The sequence below is a fragment of the Morus notabilis genome, unplaced genomic scaffold (assembly GCF_000414095.1).
Source record: "Morus notabilis unplaced genomic scaffold, ASM41409v2 Scaffold446, whole genome shotgun sequence".
NCBI classification, from domain to species: Eukaryota; Viridiplantae; Streptophyta; class Magnoliopsida; order Rosales; family Moraceae; genus Morus; species Morus notabilis.
Genome location: NW_010364530.1, coordinates 156,858 through 170,003, shown reverse-complemented (window position 1 = coordinate 170,003; position 13,146 = coordinate 156,858). Strand labels below are relative to the sequence as shown.

General features: G+C 33.3%; 1 protein-coding gene and 1 non-coding gene across 2 annotated transcripts; one reads left to right on the top strand and one right to left on the bottom strand.

The window, feature by feature from the left end:
• Positions 1 to 5,786: 5,786 nt before the first annotated feature.
• LOC21395639 lies at positions 5,787 to 9,078 on the bottom strand. Its single transcript, XM_010106771.2, has 9 exons — positions 8,932 to 9,078; positions 8,594 to 8,794; positions 8,385 to 8,502; positions 7,972 to 8,042; positions 7,797 to 7,845; positions 7,601 to 7,677; positions 7,156 to 7,268; positions 6,563 to 6,662; positions 5,787 to 6,389 (listed from the first exon to the last, which is right to left on the bottom strand). The coding sequence occupies exons 1-9, from the start codon at positions 9,041 to 9,043 to the stop codon at positions 6,295 to 6,297; spliced, it is 936 nt and encodes a 311-aa protein (XP_010105073.2). The 5' UTR covers positions 9,044 to 9,078; the 3' UTR covers positions 5,787 to 6,294.
• Positions 9,079 to 9,184: 106 nt separating this feature from the next.
• Positions 9,185 to 9,257, top strand: TRNAR-CCU. The gene has a single exon. It is a non-coding gene; the product is annotated as a tRNA-Arg (tRNA).
• The last annotated feature ends 3,889 nt before the right edge of the window (positions 9,258 to 13,146 follow it).

The window sequence follows — 13,146 nt, the reverse complement described above, 5'->3', positions numbered from 1 at the left end:
CATTTATAATATTGTATATATATATATATATTATATAATATTATTTATTAATTGTATTGGTACATAAATAATTATTAAATTATTTATTGTAAAAATTATATAAAAATTATATAAAAATTATAATTAAAATTAAAATCAACACACACTATTAACACAATTCAAAAAATTAATTTTGTTTATTAATTTATGATTACCTCGTTAAAAACCTTACCAAGAAAAACCCAATTGGGATAAAAACTTGGTAAGAAAAAAAAGAGTGCAATCATTTTGTGATGAATTACAAATTTTCTAACCTTACAAAGTCTAAATATGCAATATTACAATTACAATGTCCAAAGTAAATAAATATTTACAAATTACAATTTAATTTGAAGCTGAAGGATCATCTTCAAAACTAAATGTTAATCTATTAAATTCATCTATCTATTCTTGGCTTGCCGGCGAAATTGTATCTTGTAAATGTTGATCGGCACGATCTCAATCCTTAATGCACACCAAAGCTTCAACAATATCAATTTGCAATGCGTTTCGGCGTTCCTCAAGTATTCAGCCGGTCGTACTGAAGGCTTGTTCGGATGAAACAGTGGAGACTGGGATCGAAAAAATATCCATTGCCAATCGAATTAGGACTGGCCAAGTTAATGCTCGTGCCCTCCACCATTTAACTAAATCAAACACTTCTCTACTATCATCGACTACTAAGCTCTCGCTAAGGTACGCCATAAGCTCGTTGAAGCCGCCGCCGCTACCACCACCACCTCTTGATGAAGATCCACTCCCAACTTCTCTTTGAGTCTTCTTCTTCTTCAACCTGAAAACATTCATGAATGAATGTAGGTTTTCATCTCTTTGTTACGATTTCTCTCCTCCATAAGCGGTGTTTCTAAACCTATTCTTATAAAAACTATAGAGAGAAAATATTTTATCTTTTTTAAAGGATATTAGTCAGAACAAATGATTTGTAAAAATATACCTAAGTTTTCTAAACCACTTTCTAAACCTTCTACTTTTAATCTAGGATCAAAGATAGTACCAAAACCATACAACATTGGTAATTGAGACCAATATTTTTTAAATTTCATTTCCATAGAAGCGTTAGGAACTCCTAAAATTGGGTCCTCCCTAAATTCACTAAATAAAATACTAATTCTTAAAAGTTAACCTAAAGCTAAAGGTGAAGTTGGGTAATATGTTCCACTAAGTTTTAAAGTAACTTCATGAAACCTACCTAAAAATTGATACAAAGTTTCGGCAATTTGCCAATCATATTGGTCTATATGTCCTACTCCTAATTTTACATTGATATAGTTTGTTATAGCATCTTTATAAGGGAGGCATTGTTGAAACATTATATAAGATTAGTTCCATCTTATAGGCATATCTAGGGCTAATGCTCTACGAGTTAGATTTACTGCTTGTAAGAACCTAAACCAATCTTGTTCTCTTTGGTTACTACCCATGCAATATTATCTCTAATTCTTTTATTGTGAGTAGCCATTGATTTTAAACTGGATTTTACTTTAAATTAATACATGACATGTACAACGTTGGTGAAATATAATACCATCACCGAATAAACTTAAATCATTTTCAAAATATTAAATTGCTTTAGTATTTGAACTAGTATTATCTAATGTTATAGCAATCACTCTATCCCTTAATCTATATTAATCAATGACATTTAAAATTGTATTATATATTATATCGTCGCTATGTGATCATAGAACACATTTAAAACCTAATATTCTCTTATCTCAATCGAAACCTTTGAAATAATGTCCGGTTACAAATAAATAATCTTTGTTGATAACAACATACTAAATATCTACCGTTAACGCAACGCAACCACCAGTAGAGTGTAAAAGGTTGATTAATGCTTGTTTTTCTTGTTTAAATTATTTTAACAAATCTTTCCTAAGAGTAGTTTTTGAAAAAAATTGTGCATTAGGATTGTGTACACTCTTAGGCCTCGTTCATTTCACCGATTCGAGTTTTCAGTTTTAGGTTTCTACAGTAAAAAGTTCTCAGAAAATGTCACATCTAACTTTTTCTGCTATAGTAAAAAGCTCTCAGAAAATGTCACATCTCAGCTCGAATTGAAAACTCGAATCCGCGAAGTGAACGAGGCCTTAATATAACGGTGCAAATTATGATGCTTGACAAAACTAAGTGACTGATCTAATGTTGCTATCAATCGCGTAAGTTCCATACGATTGACTTGTGGATCGTATTTTCAAGTTGTTAGACCCCCGGTTACGCGATCAAATGACAATTGTGTTTGGTAGAGTTCGGATCCGCCGGTTTGGCCACGCTTTTGAAGACACTTTCGGAGTGTCTTCTCAAGTGTGTTGTGCCATGAATAGTGTCACCTTGTAAATTAGAATAACAATATTTACATTGAGTTATGTGTTTAGTGTTACCGTCCTTGTTGACCTCCTCAAATCTGTCGGTGCTATCAAACTGTGAAGGTGCGCTTGCATTTTCTCTTGGAGGTTGCAATGCTTGTAGTAGCATTTGCCTCTCCACGCCCACCATTGTGGCCACGACCTCCACTACATCCACCACAGCCGGGATTTAAAATATTGGACATTGTTCCTCGGGTGCTTGTGTTTGTGATTCCTGCGTAGTAAAAACATTAGTAACAATTTGACTTTGGAGATCAATGGGATTATCACCATCACCAAAGGATTCCATTATAAAAAATAAATTAAAATTAATTTAACAAAAAATAAACAATGAGCTTGAGAGAACTTGAAGTTGAAAAGAGCTTTAAAAGCTTTGAGACTTGAGATGATAGCACTTTTAGAGATAACACTTTAGGATTTTGTGTGAGCTTGTGGAAACATTGTGAGAGATTTGAGAGCAATTGAGATAGATTGAGAGAGATTGAGAGAGAATGTGAGAAATGTTGTGAAGAAAATGTTTAGGGAATGGGGGTATTTATAGGAAAATTTTTGGGTTAAAAAATCATTTTTTCCCCAAAATTCGACCTCCAACGGCTATTTTTGTGTTCGGTGGGTCAGGCATCTCGGGCAACATCACAAAATCAAGCCGTTGTAGTCGGGCAGTCGGGCATCTTAGGCAACGGGCACAAATCTAATCGTTGAAGTCGGGTATTCAGACGGCGGTCGGGTCGAGCAGCAATGGTAAAAAAACTAGCCGTTGATTTGGGCTTTTGGGCGGGCATATCTGCAGACATCGGGCAAGGGGTTTCAACGGGCGGCAGGCATGGTTCGTATTTTGTTCTTCGGGCTGCCCGAGCTCGAGTCCAACCAAGGAAACTGGACGGGCAGACATAGGGACCTGCCCGCCAAACCTAAAAAAATTCGAGTATCGGGCAGACCCGTTGCCCGAAGTTCTAGCACTATATATATACACTAGGAGCTATGAGTTTTTTACCTTGTCAAACACCAATCCACACCACTAGTCCTAATAACTAGTTAAAACAATGTGCTGAGTTCATAAACTTCCTATTGTGCTTGGTATTTTGGACAAGAAATATGCAATCCCCATGTTTCTTGTCTAGAATCGAAAAAATTTCTCGTTTTAGCATGACGAAAGAATATGGCAAGAACTAGTATAATGTTCCTTTTTTTTAGTTACTAGTCTTTGACGCGCGCATGATTCATTTAAAATAACAGTTATACAAATTATTCTCTAAAAAAAAGAAGAAAAAAATCCATAAATAAAAGAAATAAAGATAAAAGCGAGAAAGACTTGGAGTGAAAGATAGGAAAAAAAAAGATATAACTTATATTTTGTTGTGTTTTAAATTAGTTCTATTTTGTTTAGTTTAATTTGTTTTTATTTAATTTGGTGTGATATTTTTCAACAAATGTGAAGTCGACACGTGGCCACTCATTTGAGCGAATCAACTATATAGTGCCATGTGTTTCTCACTAAAAAGGGCGTCCAGTTGTTGACTGACACGTGGTGATTTTACTGAGGCCTACCGCACCGAATCACCTTCTCTAACATAAAAAAATGTTTCATTCAGGGAAATAAGAAAAAAAAAAAAGAGAGAAAAAAAAAAGAAAACTTCAAAAAAAAAAAAAAAAAAAAAAAAACACAACAAAACAAAACAAAAACTTCACTAACGAAACATTCATTAGGAAAACACGATTTAAAAAATTTTAGATAGGGATATGCATGAGAAGAAATTATTTAAATGGGGAATTAAAAATAGCATATTTATAGGGGTTAATTTGGAGAAAAGGAAAAAAAATTATATAATAGGGCAAAAAAGACAAGAATATAAAAAAAATAGACACAAAAAACAAGAGTAGAGGAAAAAGAGAGTATAGTTTAAATATAAGAGACAAAAAAGAAAGTAAAAAAAAAAAAAAAAGATAAAAAAAGATTAAAAAAAAATTAAGAAAGTTAAAGTATTAAAAAAAAGGGTGGAGGGGGTTAACGAAACGGGAGTAACGAAACCCCCTTCCAAAAAAACGGATTGGGCTTTAGTATTGTTGATTGATACTAGCAAATCCACGCGCTTCACGCGTGAAACATCTTTACAATGCTTAATAGTATATTTAAGTAGTAAAAAAGTAATTTCAATTTATTATAAAAATTATGTTTTATTATTCGGGAGATTCTTTTTTACGCTTTGCGAATCAATAGGTCAAGTTTTTTAATTGTTAGATCTACGCATTTTTTAATTTTTACGTGATTTTATACAAATTTAACGCACATAAAACTTGACATACCGGTATGTTAACATACCAGAGAAGTCCCTTATTATTTTCATTAAAATATATTTTTAGTTTTAAAACTAATCAGTTTTTGAAGAGTTAGACTTATACAAAGTAATTTAAATTTATTTTAAAGATAGTGCTTTAATATTTATACAGGTTATAATTTTATTGTGGTTTTTCTAAAATTAACTTATTTTAATAAAAGAATAATATTATATTTTTAGTGTGAAAGCAAAACCTTCAATTATAGAAAATTATGCCTCATTTTATTCAATCTCGTGGTACTTTTATTCTCTCTAACTTTGTCTTCTCTCAAGTTTTTCTTTGCAAAAGAATTTTATTTTCTCTGGTGAGAGAGATTCATTGATAATGAGATGTTTTTGGTCTACGTGCTAAAAGCACGTACCAATAGGTGTTGATTTATCTTCAAAGTTAAGAATATTTTCGTTTGGTTGAAAATATAGCAAAGTACATGTTGTATTTTCTCTTTGGTGTTCATGGTTTTCTATTAGATCATTTCAAATACAACTATTGATATCAATACCATATTTGGTACAGTTGGGAAATGTCTTTTCTTTTTCTTCTTTTTTTTTTCTTTTTTTTTTTTTTTTTACCGGAATGTCAAATGGCACTAATTAAATTGAAAGTGTTCTTAGCATAAATCGAACTATCAAATTACTGTAATTCTTGTTTTATAATGATTTTCGGGAAAAGAATTGTAGCTAAAATTTAGAACAGAAGAAATAATTGAAAACAGGACAAAAAAAATAAATATGTATGGTAAACATTTAAAAACTACTATAATTATTATACTAAACATTAATAAGAAATAAACACGAGTATAAATACCTATTAGAATATTTTATTTGTGTGTATCTTCTTTTTCACGAACCATTGGTGATTTATAACCTACATATTGTTTCCTTTTAACATATTAAACGATAGAAATGATTTTTTTTCCCCTCAAAATGGCTCCTCAAGATAACTGGAAAATATATTTCTATAAAGTAATTAATTCTATATAAACATAAACTTCCAAAATATAAATCTAATGATAAAAAATTGACAAAATAAATAAAGATGAGTAGATCAAGAAAAGAAATTTGTTTGTTCATTAATTACTGAAATCGTCCAAAAATTCATCAAAAGAAGCAAGGCTCCAAACTACACGGTCTACACTCATTGCTTACTAAGTTCAAGAACACCAAGGAGTAACACGTACCCGAAATCCAATTTGGCAAGGATTTACTAAATTGACTCGTGTGTAAAGCACTAAAGGGAAAACACGTATTGAAAATTAACAAGCAAACAGCCTTGATGAAGTAGGAATTATATAGGCATAGATAGATATAATAGAAATAGCTTATGGCATTCTACCACCATCAGCCTATGAATCTCCGTCTCATGGATATCTTAAAGAGGTTGAGAACGAACACATTAAAGCAAAGCAGCAAGATAAGATGTAGAAGGCAGGAAACATCTATCTTCTTCATACTCTGGACAAAGGTTGGCCTCTCGCCAAAATAACTCTTTTATGAAGAAATGCTCCAAGTACTTTGCATAATGGTCAAATGCTCCAAATGTTGTGTTTTGTTATCTATAAAACTCTGTAGGATACCAAACCGTCTATAGTTTCGACTTTCAACCGATTCATGCGAACAAGCAGCAGCACGTATGACCTCTCTTTAGGCCCTATACCAACAAAACAGCATCAAAGCCACCAAGTGAATGTAATCTTGATTATAGGACTATACTGTCCATATAAAATTAGCTACAAATATAAGTCTTTCGAGTATACTTGCTGTTGTGAATTTTACAGGAAAAAGCAAATGGCATGAAATAAGGAATTCAGAGCAGAGACGCACCCAAACCCAGTGATGAAACTTCGTCTTGGTGAAAGAAATTAGTTCCACTTGTTTTCTGGCTCAGGTTTGAATTGATCTTGTCAACAGCCGAGAGCAGATCCTTGGAGTTTAAGTTCACCAGAATGCAACAGAAATTATACAATTTTAGACAAAGTTGCTTGCAAAATTATCCACAGGTAGTAAACTTTGATGCAAATGCAAACAACTACAAAGAAAACGAGATATTTGTTTCAATGCAGAATAACAATACCCACCAGGCCACCAAAAATTAGATATAAAATGCAACATGTATCAACAACGAGCTACTCAGTACAACACTGGAGAATCCGAAATTTCTCATATAGTTTGCATTCAAAAAGTTCCTACTTTGTCGTCTATAAAAGTAACAATTTTTGTGGTGCATTGATCTGACTGTAAATCTAATTATTGCCACCTTTTACTTGACAAGTAATTAGGACATTTTTTCAAAACCAAGAACGGTATTCCTAGCAATAAAATAATAACAATTTCCAAAACAAGATTAAGTGAATCATTGTTATAAAGCTTAAACAGATGTGTGTCAACTCACAGACATATTAAGGAGAAGTCCATACCTCCCATGATGCTAGCCCTTTCACAAAGGACGGAAGACTCTCGTAGTCATCCTTCAATAACTTTATAGTTGATGGAAGAGCTAGGGCAGGCTTTAAATCATCACCAACTTCCTCTACATTCATAGAGAACGACAAAACAGGATCATCAAGTGTTTTTCATGGTCAGAATTTTAACTTCTCAGCAAAACTACGGTATGACCAGTAGTTTACTGGCAGAGTGCAGCCCATTTTCAGGCGTTGGATTACAATAAAATTGATCTAGGCCGTTGAATTGAATTTGAGCCGCTTTTTGTTAGGTGGGATGCAAGGAGAAAAATTTCAACAATTCAAATTGATTTGACCATCATCCAACGTTTGAAAAATTGGTTGCACAGGGCAACTAGAAATGATTAGTCATATTGTAGTTCGCTTGCAAATGTCTCAAAAAAATGTAAAGCTAGCCTACCAAAATCGAAGCGCATTCTTTTCTTTGTTACTCCCATGGTAGGATAATCTGTCTCCTCCAAGTCAAATGCACTGTCTCTGTACAGTGCCAAAGCGTAACAAATCAATCACTCCAGAAAAGGGAAAAGACACAAAATAAACAGATAAAAACACGTTTCTTTTCAGCACAAATTTAACTCAAAGATCATGAAACTAACTTCACGGGTTTGTGCAAATATACATCTAGGTCATCAACCTTCTTATTTGCTGCATCAGAGAAAGGGATGGGGTTAATAAATGGCAAAAATGGGGAAAACCAAAGCTAGTATATTCACAATAAAAAAGGTGTCACTAAAGAATTGCTGAAGCAAAAGCTTGATACTTAGTACTTACCTTCAGATGCTAAAGATTCAAGACAAACATTTGAGAGGCCGAAATTTTTTAAACTCAACGAATCGCTGAATCTACGAAGAAATTAAGAAATTTTTTAGACAATGGGCTCCGTTCACTTCGCTAATTCGAGTTTAGAATTCGAGTTTTTCTACAATAAAAAGCTCTCACAAACAATCACATTTAACTTTTTTGCTACAGTAAAAAGCTCTCACATAAAATCACATCTCAACTCGAATTCTAAACTCGAATCAGCGAAGTGAACGGGCATAGAATTTTGAAACATGACTTTTTGATTATTATTCGTTTCAAAAGGAGATACAATCTGAATTTGAATCCTACTAAACCTAACTGTATAATTGGTTTTATTCAATAATAATCCAAACAAGATTTCAAGTGAGAAAAAGAAAGGATACAAATCGTCGTCATCCAAAGAGACCTGTGCACGGTTTGAACAAGCAATCTTCAAGTCCACATCAAGCGGCATTGACGAATCGTCCTTGAGAAGTTCATCTTCGTCATCAATCTCAACTTCTACACCAAAAAAACACCAAAAATTAAAGTCAAATCTAGTGTTTGGAAAGACAGAAAATTGGAATTTCGCGCGTAGGCAGGGGATAGGTACCGGGAACGTATCCCAAGGGCTTGAGACGGTCTTGGAGGTGAAGAATGTGGATCTGGTTGTTCTTATAGACCTCGTTGAAGTGACCTAAGAGTTCCTCAAACGACACCGTTTCCAGCGACATGGATTCGAGGAGGTTGAGCTCCGTGCTGGCTGACGACACCCTCCGATTCAGGGACTGGATGAAAGTGGACGATGCCGATTCTGCCGCCGAAAAATGAAAATCAGGAAGGATAACGACGAGATTTAAAGAATTCCAAGAGGAAAGGAGATAGAATACGTGCGATTGTCTTATGTTTGGTTGCAGAGAAAGTGGACGCAAAGAAAAAGCGAGAAAGTACCGAGAGGGATCGGACGGCGGCGAATGGATTGGGCGAGGGCGTCGCAGCTGGTTTCGAGGTGGTTGGTGAACGAGGCTAGGCTTCTGCAGAAGCTCGATATCGATTCCTCCATCTCTATCTCTCTCTCTCTCCCTCGCAGAGTTGCGGTTGAAGATTGCAATTTGCAGTGAATGAGTGGGAAATTCCTTTTTATTGTGGGAGAACTTTTATTTTTTATTTAAATTTTATTTAAAGGGGTTACTTACAAACGAAAGCGCCTGTAGCTCAGTGGATAGAGCGTTTGTTTCCTAAGCAGAATGTCGTAGGTTCGACCCCTACCTGGCGCGTTTCTTAAATTTTTAATTCTCCATTTTTTATTTTATTTTTACAAGAAAGGACCCACTCTACTTGTAACTCTGGTCTTTTCAGTGGGCGTCAATGGCGGAAATAGAGTTCCTTCGGGTTCCAATTGGAAGCGTCAAGCTCGGGCGCAGGGGACTAAGAAGCAAGATGCTGTATCGGCTTCAAAGGCGCGAGCAGTCTCTAAGCGGAAGCAAATTGATACTTCGAATGGGGGAGGATGGAGATGTTAACGTACAAAAAGTCTCTGCTGATTTATCAATTTCTTTGGGTGTCTTGTCCTGTTTGAAATTAATTTTGTTTTTATTTTTTATATTTTTAGAGAGAAAAAAAATAAAAACGTTTTTAAAACGGTATTTAACGCAATAAAAATGATATTTTAGTTTAGTGTAAAATGAGATAAATGAATTTTCTCCTTTCCTGAGGAGAGAGAGACATTAATATTTTTTTATACTGAAAATAATCTCTTGATAAAACTACCAAACGCATTTTTAAAAATAATTTCTGTCTGAGATTGAAAAATTTTCATTTTCATACAAAAAACTAAAATCATTTTGAAATGAGTTCCAAACGCGCCATTCATTTCTTCAAGAAGGTGCATAAAGTTCTCTGTCGAAAATCCTCTTATCCTTGTGATGGTCACCTTCTCTGTTTTCAGAATTTGAACAGTCTTGAAATATTGCTCCATGTTCTAAAGAAAATTCTCTAATTCCTTTGCACTGCGGCTACCATTGAATGATTTGGGTTGATATTTTAGGTTCTCTGAATAATTTTTAATAAATTATTGAAACTGATTTTCTATACGGAAGCATGTATCTAGCAGATCGTGTATAATAAAAATTTTAATAAATCTTTAAGATACTCTATAGAATACATTAATTTATATACGAATAAATTAATCAAAATAATTTATGAATAAATTTACCTAGCGAATGATTAGGTCGATAACTCGAGTTATTTGACCACGAGAGTTCCTCGCTCTAAGCTAGCTTGGAATATCTGAATCTTTCTCGTCAATTCCTTAAATCTACGACGTACGAAGACGTGAATGTGGACACACCTAAAACGAAATAAGATTAGCACTCAAAACACTCAAGTCTTCCACTCAAGGCTTTAAATGAGTGAGCAGTCTCTAAGCAGAAGCCAATTGATACTTCGAATGGGGGAGGATGGAGATGTTAACGTACGAAAAGTCTTTGTTGATTTTATCAATTCCTTTAGGTGCCTTCGTTTTTTCAAAAAGGTGCGGAAAGTTCTCTGTTAAAAATCCTCTTATGCTTGTGATGGTCTCCTTCTCTGTTTTTAGAATTTGAAAAGTCTTGAAATATTGCTCCATGTTCTAAAGAAAATTCTCTAATTCCTTTGCACTGCGGCTACCGTTGAATGATTTGGGTTGATATTTTAGTTTCTCTTAATAATTTTTAATAAATTATTGAAACCGATTTTTTATACGGAAGCATGTATCTAGCGGATCACGTATAATAAAATTTTTAATAAATCTTTGACATACTCTATAGAATACATTAATTTATATACAAATACATTAATCAAAATAATTTATGAATAAATTTACCCAGCGAACGATTAGATCGATAACTTAAGTTATTTGACCACGAACGTTCATCGCTCTAAGCTAGTTTAGAATATCCGAATCTTTCTCGTCAATTCTTTAAATCTATGAAGTACGACGACGTGAATGTGAGCACACCTGAAACAAAATAGGATTAACACTCAAAACAATCAAGTCTTCCACAAACACCAAAGCACATGATAACTCTAAAAAATAGAGTTATTTTACTTCTAATTTTGTGCAAAAACCGACTTAATTCTCGAGATTTTAACTTATTTTGATTTGTTTTAATGTATTTTGTTTTATTTTAGTTTTATTAGATTTTTATTTATTTATTTATGATTTTATTTTATTTTTTATGTAATTTTATTTTATTTTAATTTGTATAGATAAATATTTATATAATATATATATATGTATGTATTTTTGTGTGCGTGTATATATATAACAATATAATATTATTATAAATAAATAATATATATTATATTATATTAGGTTTTTACATAATATAAATATAATAATTTTTATTTTATTTTTATTTTATTTTCAGCTTGATCACATCCGTTGAATTGAAGCACTAGGACGGTCAGAATTGGAGAGTGCATTACACTCTTCAGGGGAAGAGTGTGAGCAGACAAGGAAACATCAATGGTCCCATGTTGGAAAGCATTGTTCTTGTGTTTGATCTCATGTGAGTCAGTTTATGTGAGTTTGCTTTCTCTTACCAATCCAATTGCACTACGTGTCATGCTTATTATATCAATGGTCCGGATCAATTTGAAATGTTTGTTGATTTCTGATGGCCAATAGAAATCAAGTTTCACGTAGTCCTTGCCGCATTGGATTAAATCCAAAATATAATGAATTCTCATGGTGATTTCGGAGCAAGAAAAAGAAGAAAAAAATAAAAATTCTAAAGAAGGCAACTTGTAAAATCAATTCACCCGCTAAGCCGCCCATGGACCTTTTGTGCCTGCTTCGTGAATCTACAGCATCCATGCATTGGAATCATCTCCATTCCAAGGCCTATAAATAAGTTGCTTCCCCAACTCTTCAAGGCATCCTTCGAGCCTTAGAGCTCTTTAGAAATTAAAAAAAAATCTTTGTTTTAGTAATTCTTAGTTTAAATTTCAAAGTTTGTAATTTTTAGTTTTAAAGTTTGAATTCTGGAAGAGGAGTTTCGAGTCCTGTTAGGAGATATCCAAAGCAGATTAGAAACTGTATCTGCCACTGCGTTTGTACTAAAACTCTACTGTTATTATTGTTCTTATGAAATGATATTTGAATTTTTTTGTACTGTGTTAGTTTAATTATAATTATGTTTTAAATTTAATTTTTACTGGGATAATGACATAATCATATCATGAGGATTAATTTGTGTAAATGTTATTGTAATTGCTGTTAGCATTTATGCCCTTAGGAATAAATGTAACAATATTCTTTGAGATATTTTGACTATTAATAAAGATTTGTTTATTTTATCTATCTATGAATTGTCCTCTTTATGTTCATAATAGTTGAATGTATGATAAACAAACTGAAAGTCTGAGACTGTCATTCTAAATCTTTAGGTCATGCATATAATGTGAAGAACATGCGGAAGACAAGAATCTAAAGATGATAGTCTAAATCTTATGATCCACAATCGAGGGAATAAAGTTGGGCGCTTTATTCATGTTAAGATTGTTATGTTGTCTACTTCCTAACAGAGACGGCTTGTCTTGGTCGTCGGAGGTGGGACTCCATGGGTGGAGACATTGATATAGTTTCTAATGGTGAAATCTATATTGGATCGGACCAAAGTTGAATTGTTTTAATTAATAATTCTGTTTGAATAAAACAATTCACTTTTGACGAATTATATGTTGTCATCTTAATCCTGAGATGGATGATGAACCAGTATGCTTGACTTGTATCCTTTGATGTACTAAAGGGAGACATCCTAACATTATGTAAAGGTACGCTTGCCGGTACATTAGGAGTATGACTCGTGTATGCGTAGATTCGTTATTCATAGATAGTGGAATCCATAGCTCCTATAAAGAGTCAATGATATCCTCTTATGCATTATCAGTGGATTGGAAAATATGAGCGCTCAGCCATTGGACTACTATGTGTTATCTAATGGTTTACTGTTTGTAATTATAGGAATAGTATTTTTCTGATGGTATGATAATGGAACATAAGATAAATGTAATCGAGAACGTAAAACGGAACTTGACCTCAAGTCGATTATGGATATCCTATGGGGATGATACACTAATATATTGAGTCATGGACTAGAGCTAATCAGAGCTTTGTAAATA